The sequence below is a fragment of the Bufo gargarizans genome, chromosome 1 (assembly GCF_014858855.1).
Source record: "Bufo gargarizans isolate SCDJY-AF-19 chromosome 1, ASM1485885v1, whole genome shotgun sequence".
NCBI classification, from domain to species: Eukaryota; Metazoa; Chordata; class Amphibia; order Anura; family Bufonidae; genus Bufo; species Bufo gargarizans.
Window position 1 is genome coordinate 520923918 of NC_058080.1, and position 24043 is coordinate 520947960.

General features: G+C 43.0%; 1 protein-coding gene across 1 annotated transcript in view; it reads left to right on the plus strand.

Moving 5' to 3' along the window:
• The window catches only part of SEZ6L (seizure related 6 homolog like), a 447576-nt gene extending 423870 nt beyond the window's left edge, over positions 1 to 23706 (plus strand). The window contains exons 16-17 of the mRNA XM_044275383.1: positions 15173 to 15275; positions 23677 to 23706. Coding sequence (XP_044131318.1) covers positions 15173 to 15275; positions 23677 to 23706 — 133 coding nt within the window. The remainder of the gene's footprint in view (positions 1 to 15172; positions 15276 to 23676) is intronic.
• The last annotated feature ends 337 nt before the right edge of the window (positions 23707 to 24043 follow it).

Consider the following 24043-nt stretch of genomic DNA (forward strand, 5'->3'; position numbering starts at 1 on the left):
AACTTCTGTGAAGGAGTTTGGGTTTGGGTACCAAACATGCGTGATTTTTCTCACGCGAGTGCAAAACGCATTACAAAGTTTTGCACTCGCGTGGAAAAATCGCGCGTGTTCCCGCAACGCACCCGCACATTTTCACGCAACGCCCGCTGTTATAACAGTATAAACAGCAACATAGATTCCCATGGGAAACAATTGGGGCACATAGAAAATATGCCAAACCTAAAGATGAGCGAATTTCTCAAAAATTCGATTCGGCCACTTCACCGAAAAATTAGGTTCGATACGAATTTATTTGTGGCGAATAGCGTTTAAAAATGGCTATTACCTGGCTGCAAAGAGCCTTTATAGTGGTGTAGAGCACTGTGCCTTACAGTAACATGCATAGGGAATCTGTGGTAGTGAAACAACACTGAGTCAGTATGACATGCAGATGACAGGCGACGCTCTTAGAATCAATGCACACTTCACTTATTTGGGCAGTTACAGGGCCAAAACTGAACAAATAACTAAAGTGTAAACTCAGCCTTAGGCTCCATTCACACATCTGCAATTCCATTCCGCATTTTGCGGAACGGAATTGCGGACCCATACATTTCTATGGGGCCGCACAACGTACGGACCCGCACTTCCGGGTCCGCAATTCTGATCCTGAAAAAAAATAGAACATGTCCTAGTCTTGTCCGCAATTGCGGACAAGAAAAGGCATTTTCTATGAATCCGCAAAACACACATGGACTTGTGAATGGACCCTTACAGGTCAATGTTAGCGTCAAGAAGAAGTGCATTTTACACCGTCGTCAGCTGATTCCACATAGATGTCTACAGTACCTGTTCTATTAAACGCTTATACAAGTAGAGCCGCCCGACAGAGTGGAGAGGGTGTCAGCAGTAAGTTTGTGTTGATGTCACTGATTATTTTGCCCTTCCTCTGATCCGTCAGAACAATAACCCACAAAAAACGGATCATGTCGGTGGAGCATCCACCTTCACTCGGTCAGCATTTGGTCAGTAATCCATCAGTATTGCTAATGCCCAAAAAAAACAGGAGTGGATCCAAAACAGAGATGACATGTGAATGGAATATTTGCATGTCTTCTGTTTTTTGTACCCACTCCTGCTTTTGGCTACCAAATCATAAGTCAATTCTGATGCAAAATAGGGACCATGTCATGCAGGCCTTACAGCTGCTACATAGACATGATCCGTTGTGCGTCTCATTTTTCCTTCCTTCTGGCAGATCAGAAGAAGGGTCAAATAAATGATGATGTCAGCCAAGCAAAAAGGCAAAATAGTGGCCTAGTCATGAAGTGGGGAGGGTGGGAACAGCATGAGAAGTCCACAGAGTGGCCCTATGACATAGTGGTAAGGTGGAAGCAGCATGAGGAGACCATAGAGTGGCCCAATGACAGTGTGAAGGTGGCAGCAGCATCAGGAGGCCACAGAGTGGCACACTGACATTGTGGAGGTGGCAGCAGCATCAAGGGGCCACAGAGTGGCAAAATTACAGTGTGGAGGTGGCAGCGGCAGCATCAGTAAGCCACAGAGTGGCACAATGACAGAGAGTGGAGGTGGCAGCAGCAGCATCATGAGGAAGCCACAGGGTGGCACAATGACAGTGTAGATGTGGCAGCAGCAACATCAGGAGGACACAGAGTGGCACACTGACAGAGTGTGAAGGTGGCAGCAGCAACAGCATCAGGAGGAGGCAACATGGTAGCAGAATGACAGTGTGTTGGTGGCAGCAGCAGCATCATCAGGAGGCCACAGGGTGGCACAACTTCTATACAGCAAAATAAAAGTATTTTCTAACACTGTCCCTAGCGCCTGCTGATGTCTCTCCCTGCAATAAGTACACTGGAAAATGGCTGAATCCAAGATGGCTTAGGCTATTTATAGGGCTGTGACATCACAGGGCTGGCTGGCTTCTGATTGGCTGGCTTGTGGGTGACCCCTCGTTCCTAGAGTTCCTTGCTCCATGTCCTGACACATGCAGCAGCCATTTTAGGAAAAAAAATTATTTGTTACCACGAAGCATGAGGAAATTCGTATTTGGTGTGAATCTAATTTTTCCTGAAATTCGTATCGAATTCCACTTTGTCAACTTCGATTCGCTCATCTCTAGCCAAACCCACCTTGCTTTTCCGCCATGTGGACATACCCTAACACAAAGGTAATGAACACAGTGATGTAATAGTAAAGAGATAATGAATACAGTGATGTGGCTGCAATGTCTACCTGCCAAGAACGTGTTACAAATACCAGTCACTCAGTATCTATTATCTAAACGGGTTGTCCGGGTTCAGAGCTGAACCCGGACATACCATTATTTTTACACAGGCAGCCCCCCTGATGTTGGCATTGGAGCATCTCATGCTCCGATGCGCTCCCTTGCCCTGCGCTAGATACCTCAGGGCACGGGCTCTTTTGTTTACAATAACACACTGTTGGGTGGAAGCTTCCACCCGTTTTACTGGCTAGAGCAGTGCTAAAGCCCGCTCATAAGTGCCGGTGATGTCACCCGGCTTCCTGGCTGCCCCATGGAGAGCCCGGCACATCACCGGAACCCTTGAAAATGCCTTTGCCCTGCGCGATTTAGCGCAGGGTAAAGGAGAACATCGAAGAATGAACTGCTCCGATGCTCAAGTCAGGGGGGCTGCCTGGGTGAAAATGGAGGTATGTCCGGGTTCATCTCTGAACCCGGACAACCCCTTTAAGGCTATGATCCCCTGATGTTAACCTCTGTTGTTTGTTTTCAAGGCCGCTCGTCTTGTAATGCACATACACAGTGTCTAAGCTTCGTACATTGGCACTGACAGACACAATAAAGACAAGAATCGCTTAGACAGGAAGTAATTTTATATAAACATTTCAGTGTCTGGACAAAGCGCACAACATCAATAACTGCTGAGAAATAATTGCTCCGATGCTTTGTTCCATGGACTTTTTGTACTATAAATGTGCAATAAGATACTGGATATTAGAATGGCGTCCTATACAGCAGCACATTATTATCCATAAAGGTCAGATGAGAATGCCAGACTCTACTCTTGTCAATATCCCATATTGTATAGAAGTGGTCATGGTAATTAAGGATGAGCAAGTCAATTCTAAACTAATCGGATTTGTTTCAAATTTCACAAAAATTCATCCACCAAATGAATCTAAAGATTTTTTTATTTGTTTCAGCTGAATCGTTAAAAACAACACACCGTGCCATTTTACTGTTGATATTGGTAGAGAAAAACCATGAGGGAGGAAGAAGATGAAAGTGGGGGGAAGATTTGCCCTGATTGGCTCAGAGGCTACAAACCTCACAAGCTAATCAGGGGGGCAGTAGGCAGAGAGATGTCTATGTTGACCGAGAAGAAGCACCATACTGTGATCATTTTCTAAACTGGGTAGAGTGTGTTTGGCAGTGTCTGTCAAAAACGGATTACAGAGCCACAAGCAACTATTGTAGTGTGATTATGGACACTAATGGAAGGGAAAGAATAGAAATATAATTGTGTAGATTTTAGGGAATTTGATCAGGGAGCTAGTCACAGGGGCAAGTGACACTGTGCTAATAGCTGCCTGCTGCTGTAATTTAGCCTAACAGTTCTACATTATAAAACCAACTCACTGCAAGAAACAAAAATCATATTTTTTTTTATATGAAACTGCTTTAAAAAAAAAAAAATTTCTACAAAGGTTTATGGGCAGCACAGCACCCCAATAGGATTCTGCTGCAAAGATAGCTGTTGCATTTTTTTCAGGTCATTACAGTATATCAGTCCGTGTTATTAAACACATCGCATTATAGCAAAAGCATTTTACAATGCCAATTTTATATCAGTGATATTAAATGCACAGTTTAAAGACATTTCACCACCAACATTGCATTGTTATATTGGTGGTACGCAAACTCATTATTGCATTACACAATGTGTTTATAGTACAAAAATTAAACAGTTATTAAACACATACATAATTCATAGAAACTATGCATGATTATTTTGGTGGTTTCACTGGAATTTCATCTTGCAGATGCTAGAGCGTCTATACGAGCATTGTAAAGTCGTGAATGATTTTGTCATGCACTAGACCACCTCAGCAAGGAGCATCTGTTGTTTCGAAAGTCAGAGACAACTGTTGCCTACGGAAGCCCTCAGTAGGGACAACTGAGTCATAAACAATGTCACCCCCTTGATATTTATCTTAGAACAGATGCATACGTTGATGCTACAGGCACCAGCAGAAAAAGAGCAGCTTACGTATTTTGCTGTCCATCCTGTAGCTGTTTGGGGAAGGTCCCATGAAGGATTAGGATGAGGAGCTTCCACTGGAGGAGATGGAGGAGTTAGTGCTAGAGGATCAGGAGGATGATAATGATGTTGACGATAACACCGGGCACGATGACCAAACATTTCAGTGAGGGGCAGAGTTGGAAAGAACTGGGTCCTCCAGCACGCTGGCCAAAGTAGCAAACTGTATGCTTGCTTCTTACGTAATGACAGACATATCATTCACATGAAAAAGTCAGATGATTACTGGATAACCATGCTTTTAGACCATATCTATCAAAGATGGAAAAAATGGGGGAATGTTTTCCTCTTGCTAAAAGTGAGGCCAAATTACTTTATTACCAGGAAACTGTATGCAGCATGCCACAGTTTTCAATGAGCAGACGCTTGCCGCCCACATGTCTGAGTCCTCTCTCCAGCCCCTGCAGAGTCACCCACTCCTCGCCATCTCCGCTACCCCAAGCAGTAAAATCTGCAGCAGCAGCCATTTTAGTGTCATCAACATGATAGAGCTATTCTTTTTCAGTGTAGCAGGGAGTGTTGTGCCACCCGAAATGGATGAAGTTGTCCTCTGCTAGTGTACAAAACATCACTTTTGTTAAAATGAACGAGGCATGGATCCACAAGGATATTCACACCTCTCCAGCTGACAGTACCCCATCATGCCACTACTGCTGTCTGCCTGCCTACCATGATGTTCTGTACCATATGGCTGATGCTGCTGCCATCATCATGCCATTGGCACTGTCTGCCTGCCATCATTTTCCATACCGCATGGCTGCTGCTCTCGTCATCGTGCCACTGCTGCTGTCGGCCTGCCTACCATCATGTTCTCTACCATATGGTTGCTGCTGTTCCCTGCTACCAATCCCCTGCTGCCACTTCCATTACCCCTACTGCCACTAAAATTACTGCTACACAGTTTCCGCTACTGCTGTAACTACCCCTAAACAGCCACACACACATCTACTGCCTTGTCTATTCCATGCTGTGCTGCTACTGCTGCTGCTATTATTGCAGCCACATGCCACTATTACCCTACCATTTCCACATCAACACTGTACTGCTGCTCCCAATTAGTAGGGATACTTTTTCTAGGCTAGTTCAGAACAAGCCACTCTGTCTTATGACAAGTAACACTTGTGTGTATATAAATACGAGCAGGAATTCTGCAGAACAAGCCACTCTGTCCTCTTACATTAACATTTATGTGTGTATAAATAGGGACAGGGAACACCGTTTGTGCTTAAAAGCCATCTGCCCCTGATAAGGAACAATTTTTGGAAGGTTTCTAATATGAAAAAGCATAGCACATATGACGGCACTGTGTTATTAACTCCTTCTCGACATGTGACATACTATTACGTCATGGAAGTCAGTGACTTCCCGAATTTTGACGTAATAGTAAGTCATGGTGCTCGGGTGGGTACCGGAGCGTTGCGCACCTGATCACTGCAGGGGTCTGGCAGTCCCTGATAGCCGGGCGCCTGCTGTATCCGCCAACATCGCTGTTTACAGCGATGCCGGCAGATTAACCCCTTCTATGCCACGATCAGCGCTGACCGCGACATAGAAGGGGTTTGTCATAGGTGAGGGAGCCCATTGAGTCCCCGCGCCGCTGTGGCGGGGACCCGATGGGTGACAAGGCAGCCCTATGCCATGCAGAGGCTGCCCAATGCCTTGCATGGCATTGGGACCTGCCTTCTACGGGTGCAGAGGAGATCCAGCCTCAGGCTGGGTCTCCTAGGCAACCTGTTAGTGTATTACTTTGTGTAATACGCTAACAGGCAATGCATTACAATACAGATGTATTGTAATGCATTGCAGAGGGGATCAGACCCCCAAAAGTTGAATTCCCAGAGTGGGACAGAAATAAAGTAAAAAAAAAAAAAAAGTAAAAAAAAGTGTTTTTAGTAAATAAATAATAGTTTCAAGTAAAGAAAAAAGAAAAAACACACATATTAGGTATCGCCGTGTAACAACCAGCTCTATAAAAATATCACATGACCTAACCCCCCAGGTGAACACAAACTGTGTCAAAAAAAGCCATTTTTGTCACCTTAGATCACAAAAAGTGGAACACCAATCGATCAAAAAGTTGTATGTCCCACATAATGTTACCAATAAAACTGTCACCTCATCCCGCAAAAAATGAGACCCTACATAAGAAAATTGCTCAGATTTTTATTTATTTCAAATATGCTATTATTGTGTTAAAGTGAAAAAAAAAAAAAAAAAAAGTATACATATTAGGTATCTCCATGTCCGTAACAACCAGCTCTATAAAAATATAACATGATCTAACCCCTCAGGTGAACACCATAAAAAAAATAATAATAATGTGTCAAAAAATACATTTTTTTCACCTTACCAGGGGCGTTGCTAGGGTCTCAAAAGATCCGGGGCCCAAGCCCCAAAGCATATAGCCCAATTCTCTAAGGCTGGGTTCAGACCTGAGCGTTTTACAGCGCGTTCCTACGCGCTGTAAAACGCTCAACAGGCAAGAACCAATGATTCCCTATGGGAATGGTTCTCACCTGAGCGTTTTACAGCGCGTACGATCGCACTGTAAAACGCCCGACGCCCCAAGAAGTACATGAGCTTCTTTGGGGCGTCTTGTCGCGCGTTCCCGTACATAGACTTCCGGGAACACGCGACAATGGGCGTTCGCTTGTCTCTGTATGCGCGATTGCAAACGCCGGTACAATCGCGCATACAGAACGTACGTTCAAGTACGCTCAGGTCTGAACCCAGCCTTAGTCGACCAACCGACCCTTAAGCCTGCTATAGTTATACAGCTATACAGAAGCACATACCTCTCACAACCAGTTTCTCCCAGGTGACGTCTCCTCTGATGTAGATCTTCTCTGTCATCATCTTCTCTATTCCGTCCGGACAACTTCTCTCAGCCGCACCTCGTCTCTACAGAGTGTGACACACAGACATCTTAGCTTCCTCATTTTTCTGTACCCCATAGTAACATAGTACATAAGGGCGAAAAAAGACATTTATCTATCCAGTTCGGCCTGTCATCCTGCAAGTTGATCCAGAGGAAGGCAAAAAACCCCTGTGAGGTAGAAGCCAATTTTCCTCACTTTAGGGGAATAAAAATTCCTTCCCGACTCCAATCAGGCAATCAGAATAAATCCCTGGATCAACGATCTCTCTCTAGTAGTTATAGCCTGTAATATTATTACACTCCAGAAATACATCCAGGCCCCTCTTGAATTCCTTTATTGTACTCACCATCACCACCTCCTCCGGCAGAGAGTTCCATAGTCTCACTGCTCTTACCGTAAAGAATCCTCTTCTATGTTTGTGTACAAACCTTCTTTCCTCCAGACACAGAGGATGTCCCCTCGTCACAGTCACCGTCCTGGGAATGAATAGATGATGGGATAGATCTCTGTACTGACCCCTGATATATTTATACATATTAATTAGATCTCCTCTCAGTCGTCTTTTTTCTAAAGTGAATAACCCTAATTTTGATAATCTTTCAGGGTACTGTAGTTGCCCCATTCCAGTTATTACTTTAGTTGCCCTCCTCTGGACCCTCTCCAGCTCTGCTATATCTGCTTTGTTCACTGGAGCCCAGAACTGTACACAGTACTCCATGTGTGGTCTGACTAATGATTTGTAAAGTGGTAGGACTATGTTCTCATCACGGGCATCTATGCCCCTTTTGATGCAACCCATTATCTTATTGGCCTTTGCAGCAGCTGCCTGACACTGTTTTTTGCAGCTTAGTTTGCTGTTTATTAAAATTCCTAGATCTTTTTCCATGTCAGTGTTACCGAGTGTTTTACCATTTAATAAGTACGGGTGACTTGCATTATTCCTTCCCATGTGTATAAATACTATCCTGAAGAAAAATGAGTGCCACCCATGGTAATAGTGCTCCTCATAGGCCCACCAATAGTAATTCCTTTCTAGAATTCCCTCATTTGTAATACTGCCCCCTACAGTCCCCTCAACTGTGATAATGCTCCCCAAGAGTGCCCCCATTAGTAGAAGAGCCCTCCAGTATTAATAATGCCCTTTCACAGCCCCTAGTAGAAATAAGGCCCCCCTATTGTTCCCCCAGTGGTAATAAAGCTATCTACTGACCCCTTAGTAGTAATAAGACCCCCACAGTGCTCTTAGTAGAAATAATGCGGATATATAAGTCCCTCCTATAGAGCCCCCAGTAGTAATAAGAACGCCTAATGTCTTCTGGATTTAAAATGCCCCCACAGTGCCCCCAGTATTTATAATGTCCCCTACTGTTATAATGCTCACCCTGAAGTGCCCCAGTATTTATATCGCCCCCTACTGTTACAATGCTCGCCCTGAAGCACTCCAGTATTTATAATGCCCCCGGCAGTGACCCCTGTATATTCCTCCGTTTACTGTCCTCACAAATTATAATTCCTCAGCCCTTTTGACCATACAGTCCCATGTAAATAACATTATTTCCCTTCTCTGCCATAAAGTGCCATGCAAATACCATCACACCATCTCTCCAGCACCCTCCAATATACAGTCCCATGTGAATAACATCCCTGTCTATCTACAGCTCCCTATAAAATACAGTCCCATGTAAATAACACCACACCACTCTCCTGCCTCCCTCAATATACAGTCCCACATAAATAACATTACCCCCTTTCCAGCCGGCTTCAACATACAGTCTCATGTAAAGAACATAACCTCCTCCCCAGCCACCTTCAACATACAGTCCCATGTAAATAACATTACCCCCTCAATAGTCAGTCCCATGTAAATAACATCACTTCTCCCCCCAGTCACTTTCAACATACAGTCCCATGTAAATAAAATTATCCCCCCCAGCCACCTCCAACATGCAGTCCCATGTAAATCACATTACCCCTCAACATTCAGTACCATGTAAATAATATCACAGCCGCCTTCAACATATAGTCCCATGTAAATAACATCACCCTGCCCCAGCCACCTAGAAAACATGCATTCCCATATAAATAACATCAGTCCCTCAACTTTCAGTCCCATGTAAATAACATCACTCCACCCCACTGTCCCATGTAAATAACTTCCCTCCCTTCAGCCCTAACATACAGTCCCAGTTAAATAACTACAACTCCCAACATTGCTCTGCCTATTACACTGAGTAATCTACCCCTTCACTTACCTCTCCTCATGTAGCAGACCTCACCACAGCTTGTTCCCAGGACTTCTTTTCACTGCTGAGCCGTCCTCTCCTGCACTAGCGACAGGACGGTGACATCATTGCAGGTCCTTTTCAGCTACTGCATTTAGCACTGATCACATGACCTGTGATGTCACTACAGGTCCCTCAGCTCTTGCAGGGCATTAGATTAAATTGTCCTGAGGATGGCAATGCAGTTGTATCTAGCAGGCAGGCAGGACATTTGGGGCCTGGGACAAAACATCAGGGGCACAGGCCCCGAATGTTTCAACCTAGCAACGCCCCTGCACCTTACATCACAAAAATGTGTATGTATGTCCCCCAAAATGGTACCAATAAAACTGACACTTCATTCTGCAAAAAAATGAGACCCTACCTGAGACAATCGATAAAAAAGCAATGTCTCTCAGACTATGGAGACACTAAAACATCATTTTTTGGTTTCAAAAATGCTATTATTGTGTAAAACTTAAAAAAATAAGAAAAAGTATACATAATATGTATTGCCACGTCCGTAACGATCTGCTCTATACAAATATCACTGACCTAACCCCTCAGGTGAACGCTGTAAAAATAAATAAATAAAAACTGTGCCAAAATTAAAGTGTAATAATGAAAGATCAAAAAAAATCATATGTACCCAACAATTGTACCAATAAAACTAGTACCTTATCCCCTAGTTTCCAAAATGGGGTCACTTTTTGGGAGTTTCTACTGTAAGGGTGCATCAGGGGGCTTCAAATGGGACATGGCATCTAAAAACCAGTCCAGCAAAATCTGCCTTCCAAAAACCATATGGCATTCCTTTTCTTCTGCATCCTGCCGTGTGCCCTTATATCAGTTTACGACCACATGTGGGGTGTTTCTGTATACAGCAGAATCAGGGTAATAAATATTGAGTTTTGTTTAACTGTTAACCCTCGATGTGCTAAAGAAAAAAATGGATTAAAATGGAAAATCTGCTAAAAAAGTGAAATTTAGAAATGTCATCTCCATTTTCCTTTAATTGTTCTGGAACACCTAAAGGGTTAACAAAGTTTGTAAAATCAGTTTTGAGTAACTTGAGGGGTGTAGTTTCTACAATGAGGTAATTTATTGGGGTTTTCTACTATGTAAGCCCCACAAAGTGTCTTCAGACCTGAAACGATCCTTAAAAAGGGGGTTTTGGAAATTTTCTTAAAAATTTTAAGAATTGCTTCTAAACTTCTAAGCCTTGTAACGTCCTAAAAAAATAGGTAATAAATATTTTATGAGGTATAAAATATTGCTCCTGCTGTCATTGCATTCAAGAGCTTAAAAGAGAGTGTAGAAAGAGCAAAAATTCATAAAAAATTCTGAAAAAAATAACATTTTAATAAAAAAAAAATCTAAGTCCTAGGAGACTAGTGGGTGTTATATACCAATTTTCATGGTAATTAGAGCAATGCTGATTCATGAAGAATACATTTGGGCACAAATCAAATTGAATTAATCAAACACAAAAGGAAATTTCTATTCTAATGGATAGACCACAAATATTGAAGGGTTGTCCAGTTATTTTTAACTCCCCCCACCCAGCAGTACCTGTGAAGACATTTGTAATATCTGGCTGCGTACTGCTCCATTCTTGCTCCATGGCTCCTGCTCTGTCTTCACTAGAATTCAGGTCTCTACCTGTTAATATCTGTATGGACTAGATCACATGTACCACTGCAGCCAGGGACTGGCCTCAGCGAAGATGTATCCCAAGTGGCATTTCATTGTTGGGTAATGACACGTCACGACTGAGGCCAGTCATTGGCTGCAGTGGTACCTGTGATCTCATCCATGTGGTTGTTGACAGACAGGGACCAGAAGTCTAGTCAAGACAGTCCAGGAGCCACAGAGCTGGAGTGTCAGGGAATAGGTAAGTACAGATCTCTTCACAGGTACCACTGAGCAGGGTGATTAAAAGAAAAATCCCAGAGAACCCCTTTATTTGGGGTTTGTAGGTCATGCTTCTGTTGGAGACTAGAATTCTGCCCCCTTGTCTTTATTATGGAGGTATATATGAAAGTTTGCTCTGTTTTGGGGCACTTTTGTAGGATAATTCTAATATGTGGGTTCTGTGCCCTAAGGTTTGTTATGAGGACAAGGCAGTTGCCTCTTCACTGGTTACAATGCGGTGGCTTAGTGGTTAGCACTGTTGCCTTGCAGCGCTGGGGTCATAGGCTCAAATCTGACCAAGGACAACATCTGTATGGAGTTTGTATGTTCTCCCTGTGTTTGCGTGGGTTTCCTCCCACACTCCAAAGACATACTGATAGGGAACTTAGATTGTGAGCCCCAATGGGGACAGTTGGATGCTAATGTCTGTAAAGCACTGTGGAATATAGTAGCGCTATATAAGTGCATTAAATAAATAATGGTTCTACCATGAATCAATTATGTATTCTATATACACTGAACAAAGATATAAACGCAACACTTTCGGTTTTACCATTTTGCATGAGCTGAAACTCTAATTCTGTGTTAGTGAGCACTTCTCCTTTGCCAAGATAATCCATCCCACCTCACAGGTGTGGCATATTAAAGTGCTGATTAGACAGCATGAATATTGCACAGGTGTACCTTATATTGCCCACAATAAAAGCCCACTCTGAAATGTGCACAGTTTTGCCTTACTGGCGGAGGTCAGAAAACCAGTCAGTATCTGGTGTGGCCAGCATTTTCCTCACGCAGTGCAACACATCTCCGTCGCATAGAGTTGATCAGGCTGTTGATTGTAGCCTGTGGAACGTTGGTCCACTCTTCTTCAATAGCTGTGCGAAGTTGCAGAATATTGGCAGGAACTGGAACAAGCTGTCGTATAAGCCGATCCAGAGCATTCCAAACATGTTCAATGGGTGACATGTCCGGAGAGTATGCTGGCCATGCAAGAACTGGGATGTTTTCAGCTTCCAGGAATTGTGCACAGATCCTTGCAATATGGGGCCGTGCATTATCATGCTGCAACATGAGGTGATGGTCGTGGATGAATGGCACAACAATGGGCCTCAGGATCTCGTCACGGTATCTCTGTGCATTCAAAATGCCATCAATAAAATGCACCTGTGTTCGTTGTCCATAACATACTCCTGCCCATACCATAACCCCACCGTTACCAAGGGCCACTCGATCCACAACGTTGACGTCATCAAGCCGCTCAACCACACCACGCCACACACGCTGTCTGCCATCTCTCCTGAACAGTGAAAACCGAAGCGTGAACACAAAGTCTCTCCAACGTGCCAGACGCCATCGAATGTGAGCACTTCCCCACTCAAGTCGGTTACGACGACGAACTGCAGTCAGGTCCAGACCACGATGAGGACAACGAACATGGAGATGAGCTTCCCTGAGACGGTTTCTGACAGTTTGTGCAGAAATTCTTTGGTTATGCAAACCGATTGTTGCTGCAGCTGTCTGGGTGGCTGGTCTCAGACCATCATGGAGGTGAACATGCTGGATGTGGAGGTCCTGGGCTGGTGTGGTTACACGTGGTCTGCGGTTATGAGGCCGGTTGGATGTACTGCCAAATTCTCTGAAATGCCTTTGGAGACAGCTTATGGTAGAGAAATGAACATTCATTGCACGGGCAACAGCTCTGGTAGACATTCCTTGATATGACATACCTTAAGGTAGGATGGATTATCTTGGCAAAGGAGAAGTGCTCACTAACACAGATTTAGACAGATTTGTGAACAATATTGGAGAGTAATGGGTCTTTTGTGTATGTAGAAAATGCTTCAGATCTTTGAGTTCAGCTCATGCAAAATGGGAGCAAAACCGAAAGTGTTGCGTTTATATTTTTGTTCAGTGTATTTTTGTTCAGTGTATGATTGCAATTTACTCCTTTTAGGATAAATATCATTTTTAAATTTGGTCTTTATTAAAAATGTTTAGCCATTTCTGAGATCCCGTCATCCAAGGGCTCATATGTAGCTCTTATCTCTGATTTCCTAACCTTATAAACACTTATTTAACACATGTTCATATTGGTTTCATTAGAATTGAGCTATAATGAGTGTTTATGAGGTCAGGAGAAAAGAGGCACACATGAGATGCCAGATAATGGTATTTAAAGAAAACAGACTGTAGCAGCTTGCAAACAGTCTTTTTTTTAACCCTTGTATTTCAGAAACCGCTGAACATTTTTTATAAAGACCGATGGAAGAAAATTAGTTTTAGCCAAAAATTTGTAAAATGCAATCATAAAAAAATTGCCCTAAAGGGGTCCATAGATTTTAGGCAAGTAACATTACAATGTACATTATATAAAGAAATCTGATATAGACAATGGCCAAGTGCCTTTAAAACCTATAGTGCAAAGGTAGAGGTTTCATTGAATACATAACCATATGCATTTTAGCCCTCTCATTTTTAATATTTAACCATCCAAATATGATCTCTGAATGATGTCTGAGTATTATAAGTGTAGGATCAATACAGTGCGGCTCAAAGAGTGCTGAGGCTGTAAATACTAGAAAATATGATGGCTTTTACTTTGTGATGCTTGTTTATCAGTCTTCTGACTGCGTCAGCAACACACGAGACAGCTGCAACCGACACTTCTAGTGATGTCACATGCTGCATGTATTGATGTGACTGGGTAAAATGGCAAAGATTAAACAGCCACCATAGATGAAGATTAGATTATGGTATAGATTATAAATGTCATCGATGGGATAATCATTTTGTGAATATCACAAAAACAGATATGAGAAACTCAAATAAAGCTAATATAAAAGCATAGCTCATCACTGGATTGTGTGTAATTCCTTTCTATTGAATTCTCTTGCACATATTATAACTAGTATTGGGAGCGAATATTCGAATCACGAATTTTAATCGTGAATATCAGCACTTCGAGAATTCATGAAGATTTAGAATATAGTGCTATATATTTGAATTCGCGAATATTCTCGATTTTTTTTTCATCAGTAGCCTCCCTTCTTGCTTGTGGGCCAATGAGAAGGCTGCAATGTCTTTGTCTGAGCTTAGCAACATCCCTAGCAACCAATAGGAAAGTTGCCTATCCCTTACTATATAAGAAACTCCCCAGCAGCCATTTTCTACAGTTTTATGGAGTCCTGAGAGCGACGGCAGTGTCATTGCTGTGTTCTGTGCTTTACTGTTTAATTACATTAGATAGTTAGTAAGTTAGTTAGATCATATATATAATACAGATAGTTAGTGGGAGATAGTCAGTGTAGGTTAGATAGTGATATAGTGTAGCTGATGGTTCTGCTGTCCATACATACATGCTACAGACATAGTTCGGTGATGTCATAAGTTCACAACAATACTTAGTGTACCAATCAGTAATATATAGTCAGACCTGCTAAAATGTGAAGTTGTACGTATTGTGCAAAAATAGGCACATCATTAATTGCCGATGTGCGCAATCGCGAATATATTGGAGCACTCTATCTACATATAAAGCTATTGTAATGTTCTGCCGTGCCAACCATTTTCCCCAGTCTCAGGAAACTTCTAGCAGCTTGAAAAAATGTAGCAACAGTGACCCACCCAATATGCGCATATTACTTTGCCGATTTTCGCAACCAAGAAAATAATCGCGATTTTTTGAATTTGCGAATATATGACGAACATTCGCCTAAATATTCGTGAAATATCACAAATTCAAATATTGCCCCTGCTGCTCATCACTAATTACAACAAGGATGTCTAATAATCTTTTGTTTCCTTTTGTTTTCAGATGCAGATATTATTCCAGCCTTCGCCTTCCTCTTATGTATTCTCATCCATACAGCCAGATAACAGTAGAGACAGAGTTTGACAATCCAATCTACGAGACTGGGGTAGGTGTATGTCCATGTATGAATTTACTTACCAATACTTATGCAATGAATAGTGCATTTCAAATGAAGTACTATTGTAATATAGATGCAATAAAAATATGGTTAGTTTTTTTCTGTACACGACTTTTTCATCTCCGGTAGCGCCCCCTGCTGTTTATCCTTCTGGGCCACCTCCTGCATTCAGTGGTGGACTAACATGCGCAGGAGGGCCCCTGTTCCCTTCCCGTCCCCTCAGTGGTGGCACAGTGATCTCATAGAGAAGCAGGTGCAGTGATCGCCAGGAACCTTTCATTCATTCCTTCCTCTAAATTCATAAAAGCATATAGCTACGGAGAAGGAAATTGTGGGGGGCATTATATATCATATGTATCATTGGGTCTATATGTGAGGGACTATTTTTTATGCAGGGGAGGAAGGGGATAACAAGAGCTAATTGCATTGCATCCTAGGAGAGATGTGCTGCCCACGCACAGTAAGGGAAGCGAGTCCAATAGAACATGCCATGATGTTTCTCTGTCTGATCAATAGAGAATTCAGCAATAAAAAAGCTATATATGCCATTGTACGAAATCAAAAACGCACAAGGTTACAGTATGCTCATGCACCTCTATGGAGGATCTATTTGTGCTCTGTATGCAACATCTTAGTGCGTGCTCTCACATAAAGGGAGAAATTGTTGATGTTAGAAATGAGCGAATCAAAGTCAAACAAATTGAAACGACGTTTAGCTTAAGGACGGATCCGGATTAATGCCTTTCAATGGGCATTAATTCCGGATCCGGCCTTGCGGCAAGTGTTCAGGATTTTTGGCCGGAGCAAAAAGCGCAGCATGCTGCAGTATTTTCTCCGGCCAAAAAACGTTCCGGTCCTGAACTGAAGACATCCTGATGCATCCTGAACGGATTTCTCTCCATTCAGAATGCATTAGGATAAAACTGATCAGGATTCTTCCGGCATAGAGCCCCGACGACGGAACTGTATGCCGGAAGACAAGAACGCAGGTGTGAAAGAGCCCTAATTCATCATGAAGCAAACTTCTTCATGAAATTCAGCAAAGCAGCCAAATTTAATTTCGCTCAACACTAGTTGATATGTCCATTTTCTTATACTATATAAGTGGTCGGCAATCATTTTCAATTATGTACTGCAGTTTGTCATTTTCTCATAGAGAACAAACAGTATATATTTTCGTGTTATTTTATGTACAAACAGTGAGATAAAGGGTAAAAGGAAAGGTGAGAAATAGTTCTTCATGGGTTATGGCGTTTGATAGTTGTGTCCTTCAATAACATCCTAAAATGATGATTGTTTGTGGAAACCCAACTAAAGTGTCCACAATGCTCTAGCCATGATTCACTCGTGCTCGGCTTTCAAGACTACATGCAGAAACCTGACCGCGTGGCCATACCCTAAAGATTCATGGTAAACAGTCATATGATGGCTCTATTTTTTACAAGGCATTACTGTGCTCCCATAGAGGCACTTGCTCCATTACACGTGGCATTGTTTTGGACTAAGTTGGAGACTGAATGACTTGCACAACTCTATGCACTGCCATACAGGCATAGCCTTGTGCATGAGCACCTTTGGGCACTCAAATTTCAAACAAATCCAAAACTAATAGGAGCCAATACAATTCCATAAAGTGTATATTTCCAATGAACGGTGCATAGCAAATTTGTCCTTTAGATATTTGATACCTGGAGATTGTGCCTGAAGGGGAAAAGACACTGGAGCACATGAGTGCTATGTTATGGGGGCTCTGCCCCATTTTCATTTGCTGTACAAAGGGACAGAGGGCCCAAAATGTTGCAGTGATGTAAAATTTGCTATGCACAGTTCGTTGGAAATATACTCTTTGTGGAATTATTTTGGCTGCATTTGAGTAGATAATGGTGGGAGGTGGCAGCCCTGGGGCCACTTGCATGGAGGGGCTCACAAGGAGAGTACTCAGGCAAACACTGTTTACAACTGAATATAGTCTATGCCTACAGCCTATGGCTTTCTGGACTGTCATTCTCTGTCTTTTAGGCTGCAGGCCACTTTAGGCCTATAGCCTATAAAATGTTGAGGCTACACACAGAATATCAGTGTTCTGGCACAGTCAGCGCAATGATGTAATTGCAGTGTGCCACGTGTTGGGACCCTAACTATGCAGGCAAAAGGATGCCTTACTGCACTGATTGGAGGATCGAGGTGAGCAGAGTATACTTTTTTTGTTATATTCGAGTGTGGCACTCTCGTGAGGGCATCATTTCTTTTTAAGGGGTATTATCATTTTTACATGTGACATACAGGGGGCATTATTAATGTCTAGGGGAAAAAAGAGGAACATTTTAACTTTATACCAGGCATCATCAGCATGGGAACATGTAGGTTGGGAAAAGATTGGGAGGATTCTGGAAAAGTTAGGAGCCAAAAATATCTGTTGCAAGCTCTGCAGACACAAGTCATAGATGAAAGCAGTCATCATGGAGGTCTGGTCCATATGGAAAGACAGGAAAAGTGAACTACAATCAGAGAAAATAACAGAATTTTATTGCACAGTACCTTGTGTAACAAAAATATCCACCACTGATTGTTTTTTGTGCAGTGGATTCTATTAAGCCACTCTGTGGTGGTACCGTAGTTGTATAGTGGTATTATTGGTAATACTGATTTGTACAGTGTTGTGTTCACAAGTAGTATGATAAAATTATTCTGTTACTCTTTAGTGGTATTGGTAGTGGTGAGGTTGTAATGTTATCTGGGTTCGGGCCCACTCGCTTTGCTAAATCCCTAGCTACACCTCTGATTGGCGGCTATCAATTTCAGATGTAAGCTGCTTTATTTACAACAGACCTTGGCACAGACAAGCTTTCTTTGCTTCTATACATATACATATATATATATATATATATATATATATATATCTATAGTGAGGTCCATAAATATTGGGACATCAATTCTAACATTTTTGGCTCTATACACCACCACAATGGATTTGAACTGAAACAAACAAGATGTGCTTTAACTGCAGACTGTCAGCTTTAATTTGAGGGTATTTACATGAGGTGAACGGTGTGGGAATTACAACAGTTTGCATATGTGCCTCCCACTGTCACGGCTGAGGATGGGGAAAACCCTCAGCCGTGCGATGCCAGAAGATGGATGGTCAGTACAAGGCCAGGACAGGAATCAGGGATCAGGTCACCTCCTATCAATCCCTAAATCTGACCCTATCTCCTAGCCGTATGAGCCGACCCTGAAGGTAGGAGGGCTCATACACCGGAACCTGATATTCCTGCTAGCCCTCAGGGTGGCCCTGGACTAGGAGCTGGGTAAGACTACCTGTTCCTCCTAGATACGGATGAACAGGAGTCTCACTGGCCAAGCTATAAAGAAAGGGGAACAGAAACAGTCATATGGCAATGGCAGGTAAGTGCAACTAGTTCAGTTCACCTGCCAAATCCATAGATCTGTTTGTGTTCCCCTTTTCCCTGCAGCTTGGCCAGTGAGACTCCTGTTCCTCCGTGTCCAGAAGGAACAGGTTGTCTTACCCTGCTCCTAGTTTAGGGCCACCCTGAGGGCTAGCAGGGACTTCAAGGTTCCGGAGTATGAGCCCTCCTACCATCAGGGTCGGCTCATACAGCTAGGAGTCAGGATCAGATTAGAGATGCGATTAGGAGGTGACCTGGTCGAGCAGCGACTACCATCTTCTGTCATCGAACGGCTGAGGGTTTTCCCCATCCTCAGCAGTGACAGTATGACCACAAAGGCTCCTCACGTGGCGTTACCTTCGAAAGAGGGTGCAGCATGCAAAGCCATTTGCTTTTGGCTTGCATGCGCGTTCTCCAGAGGGAGAGCGTTTTGGGGATCACCGTTAACGGCGCGGTTGGTGGCTTATTCCCCGCCACCTTACCTTCCGTGTCCGTGTTGGTGATCCCTCGTCCCTCTCCATGTTCCTATCTCTGGTCGTCTGCTGGCAGCATTCTGTTAGTGGTCCGGCTGCGTGCTGGTTAGGGGTGTCTGCTGGCAGCGACTGGAGTGGGGACGTGAGTGGAGAAGGGACGCAGGGTCAGTGCGCTCTCCCCGGGCTGTTTCTTTGCTGGTCTCCGGTTCCTGTGTGTTGTTCCAGGGGCCGGCAGCAGTCCTGGGGAGACACGCATAATATGACTCTGATTCCCCTTCTCCTATCCTCTTGTTGGGTCCCTCACCAATTTCCCTTTTTTTTTGGTGGGGGGCTTTGAGGGGTGGGAGTGTCACAACCATGGTCATGGTCGTGACTCTTGAACCGCATGCTGTTGCCTGCGGTCTCGTTTGGTTGTTTCAACAACAGGTGAGGGCCGCTTATTTGTTGCCACACTTGTGGTTGCCGCTGGCAACATGTTTTTATTATGTATGTGGCAGTATAGCAGCCTGAGCTGGTGCTAGGCAGTTTGCTGCAATGTGCATGCGGTTGCACCTGGCAACCTCTCTTTATAGGTGTGCCTTTTATCGGTGTGCACGGGGTGTTACATGTTATGTGTGCACTTTCCCTTTTAAGTGGTTGTCTTCCCTTCCCTGGTGTGAGAAGGGTTAATTCCTTCCTAGTGTGTGTGCACTGGGTGTGTCTGAGTGTGGGTGTGGCTACTTTGGGCTATAAAGCCTCTGCTGGTTTCAGTTAGCTGAGGGGTTCTTCAGCCATGGTTGCTGGAGACATCTTCCTGTTATTTACCATCTGCCAGTGGGGGCCACCCTTGTGGTCATAGGTTTATGTCTATGTGATGTTCAGTTGATATTTTCCTTTTGTTATTTGGTGCAGCTATGGATCTGGGTTCCTGTGTATGGATGTGTGTTTGCTGGGTTCATTTAGTATTCTGTGGACATCAGCTTGCCAGCACAGGGATCCAGTCAGCAAGGCTGTGGCAGGTAGGTGGAACTAGTTCAGTTCACCTGCCATATCCATAGATCTGTTTGTGTTCCCCTTTTCCCTGCAGCTTGGCCAGTGAGACTCCTGTTCCTCTGTGTCCAGAAGGAACAGGTCGTCTTACCCTGCTCCTAGTTTAGGGCCACCCTGAGGGCTAGCAGGGACTTCAAGGTTCCGAAGTATGAGCCCTCCTACCATTAGGGTCGGCTCATACAGCTAGGATTTAGGGTCAGATTAGGGATGCGATTAGGAGGTGACCTGCTCCCTAATTCTGTCGTCCTGGTTGAGCAGCGACTACCATCTTCTGTCATCGCACGGCTGAGGGTTTTCCCCATCCTCAGCCGTGACACCCACTTGTTAAGGGACCTAAAGTAATGGGACAATTGGCTTCTCAGCTGTTCCATGGCCAGGTGTGTGTTATTCCCTCATTATCCCAATTACAATGAGCAGATAAAAGGTCCAGAGTTAATTTCAAGTGTGCTATTTGCATTTGGAAACTGTTGCTGTCAACTCTCAAGATGAGATCCAAAGAGTTGTCACTATCAGTGAAGCAAGCCATCATTAGGCTGAAAAAACAAAACAAACCCATCAGAGAGATAGCAAAAACATTAGGCGTGGCCAAAAAAACAGTTTGGAACATTATTAAAAAGAAGGAGCGCACCGGTGAGCTCAGCAACACCAAAAGACCACGGAAAGCAACTGTGGTGGATGACCGAAGAATTCTTTCCCTGGTGAAGAAAACACCCTTTACAGCAGTTGGCCAGATCAGGAACACTCTCCAGGAGGTAGGTGTATGTGTGTCAAAGTCAACAATCAAGAGAAGACTTCACCAGAGTAAATACAGAGGGTTTCCCACAAGATGTAAACCATTGGTGAGCCTCAAAAACAGGAAGGCCCGATTACAGTTTGCCAAACGACATCTAAAAAAGCCTTCACAGTTCTGGAACAACATCCTATGGACAGATGAGGCCAAGATAAACTAGTACCAGAGTGATGGGAAGAGAAGAGTATGAAGAAGGAAAGGAACTGCTCATGATCCCAAGAATACTACCTCATCAGTGAAGCATGGTGGTGGTAGTGTCATGGCGTGGGCATGTATGGCTGCCAATGGAACTGGTTGTCTTGTATTTATTGATGATGTGACTGCTGACAAAAGCAGCAGGATGAATTCTGAAGTGTTTCGGGCAATATTATCTGCTCATATTCAGCCAAATGCTTCAGAACTCATTGGACGGTGCTTCACAGTGCAGATGAACAATGAGCCAAAGCATACTGCAAAAGCAACCAAAAAGTTTTTTAAGGGAAAGAAGTGGAATGCTATGCAATGGCCAAGTCAATCACCTGACCTGAATACGATTGAGCATGCATTTCACTTGCTGAAGACAATACTGAAGGGAAAATGCCCCAAGAACAAGCAGGAACTGAAGACAGTTGCAGTAGAGGCCTGGCAGAGCATCACCAGGGATGAAACCCAGTGTCTGGTGATGTCTATGCGTTCCAGACTTCAGGCTTGCAAGGATTTGCAACCAAGTATTAAAAAGTGAAAGTTTGATTTATGATTATTATTATTCTGTCCTATTACTTTTGGTTCCTTAACACGTGGGGGGCACATATGCAAACTGTTGTAATTCCTACACCGTTCACCTGATTTGGATGTAAATACCCTCAAATTAAAGCTGTCTGCAGTTACAGCACATCTTGTTCGTTTCATTTCAAATCGATTGTGGTGGTGTATGGAGCCAAAAATGTTAGAATTGTGTCCATGTCCCAATATTTATGGACCTGACTATATATATATATATATATATATGGATATAAAAAGTCTACACACCCTTGTTAAAATGTCAGGTTTCAAAATCATGTTAAAAAGGAGTCAGCATACTCCTGCCATCATTTAAAGTGACTGATTAACCCCAAATAAAGTTCAGCTGCTCTAGTTGGTCTTTCCAGAAATTTTCTTAGTCGCATGCCACAGCAAAAGCCATGGTCCACAGAGAGCTTCCAAATCATAAGAGGGATCTCATTGTTAAAAGGTATCAGTCAGGAGAAGGGTACAAAAGAATTTCCAAGGCATTAGATATACCATGGAATACAGTGAAGACATCATCAAGTGGAGAAAATATGGCACAACAGTGACATTACCAAGAACTGAACGTCCCTCCAAAATTGATGAAAAGACGAGAATAAAACTGGTCTGGGAGGCTACCAAGAGGCCTACAGCAACATTAAAGGAGCTGCAGGAATATCTGGCAAATACTGGCTGTGTGGTACATGTGACAACAATCTCCTGTATTCTTCATACGTCTGGGCTATGGGGTAGAATGGCAATACGAAAGCCTTTTCTTACGAAGAAAAACATCAAAGCCAGGCAAAATTTTGCAATATAGTCTGATAAATCCAAGGTTGAACTTTTTGGCCATAATTCCAAAAGATATGTTTGTTGCAAAAACAACACTGCACATCACTAAAAGAACACCATACCCACAGTGAAGCATGGTGGTGGGAGCATCATGCTTTGGGGCTGTTTTTCTTTAGCTGGAACAGGGTCCTTAGTTAAGCTAGAGGAAATTATGAACAGTTCCAAATACCAGTCAGTATTGGCACAAAACCTTCAGGCTTCTGCTAGAAAGCTGAACATGAAGAGGAACTTCATCTTTCAGCATGACAACAACCCAAAGCATACATTCAAATCAACAAAGGAATGGCTTCACCAGAAGAAAATTAAAGTTTTGGAATAGCCCAACCAGAGCCCTGAATCCGATTAAAAATCTGTGGGGTGATCTGAAGAAGGCTATGCACAGGAGATGCCCTCGCAATCTGACAGATTTGGAGTGTTTTTACAAAGAAGAGTGGGCAAACCTTGCCAAGTTAAAATGTGCCACGCTGATCGACTCGTACCCAAAAAGACTGAGTGCAATAAAATCAAAAGGTGCTTCAACAAAGTATTAGTTTAAGGGAGTGCACACTTATGCAACCATATTATTTTATTTTTAGATTTTTTCTTCCCTTTATCTAAAAGATTTCAGTTTGTTTATTAATTGAGTTGCACAGTTTATAGGTCACATTAAAGGTGGAAAAAGTTCTGAAATGATTTATCTTTGTCTAATTTTTTTACATCACAGAAACCTGACATTTTAACAGGGGTGCGTAGACTTTTTATATCCACTATATATATATATGGTTTGCTACTAGGAATGAGCGAACCTTGTTCAATGCATGGTACTGAAAACACAGACTTTCGTTCTTTCACTCCTGGCACCCCCAGCTAACAGCTGATTTTACCAGGGGAAGACACAGCCAGCCACTGCAGTTACAGTTACTGCTGTCCACGTTTTAAAAGAATGGGAGCAGCTCGTAACACATTGTCTCTCTGTACTGGCTCATGGTAAGAGGACCCAAGTGTGGTCCCCACTATGTGATGTTCATATTACCTTATAGGGCATATGGACACGGTTTGTCTTCATTAGAAAAAAAAAAACTTTAAAATTCAATATATTCCTTCTTTTGTTTCAGGAAACGAGAGAATATGAAGTTTCAATATAGAAGCTGTTGTTTCAAATAAAAGGAGAAGTTGGAACACCTTCAATCAAGATGTCAGTTCTGCAACATGATAGAACTTCTCAGTGCTTAATCCAGAGACTATGTGGAGTTGAAATGAACCTTTTAGTATTTTAGTTGTATTTCCTTTTGACTCTTTCTTGAAGATTTCCATCTCTGTATTTATAACATTTACATTTAGGAGACTCGATGTGTTTTAGGAAACACTGTTATGTTGCAGGCTACAAGAAAAACTTGTGCCAGAACAAGGACAGCTAATGCTCCCGGGATTAATCTAACATAAAAATAGCAAAATTGCAGTGGTAATAAAGTTATAGCCCTC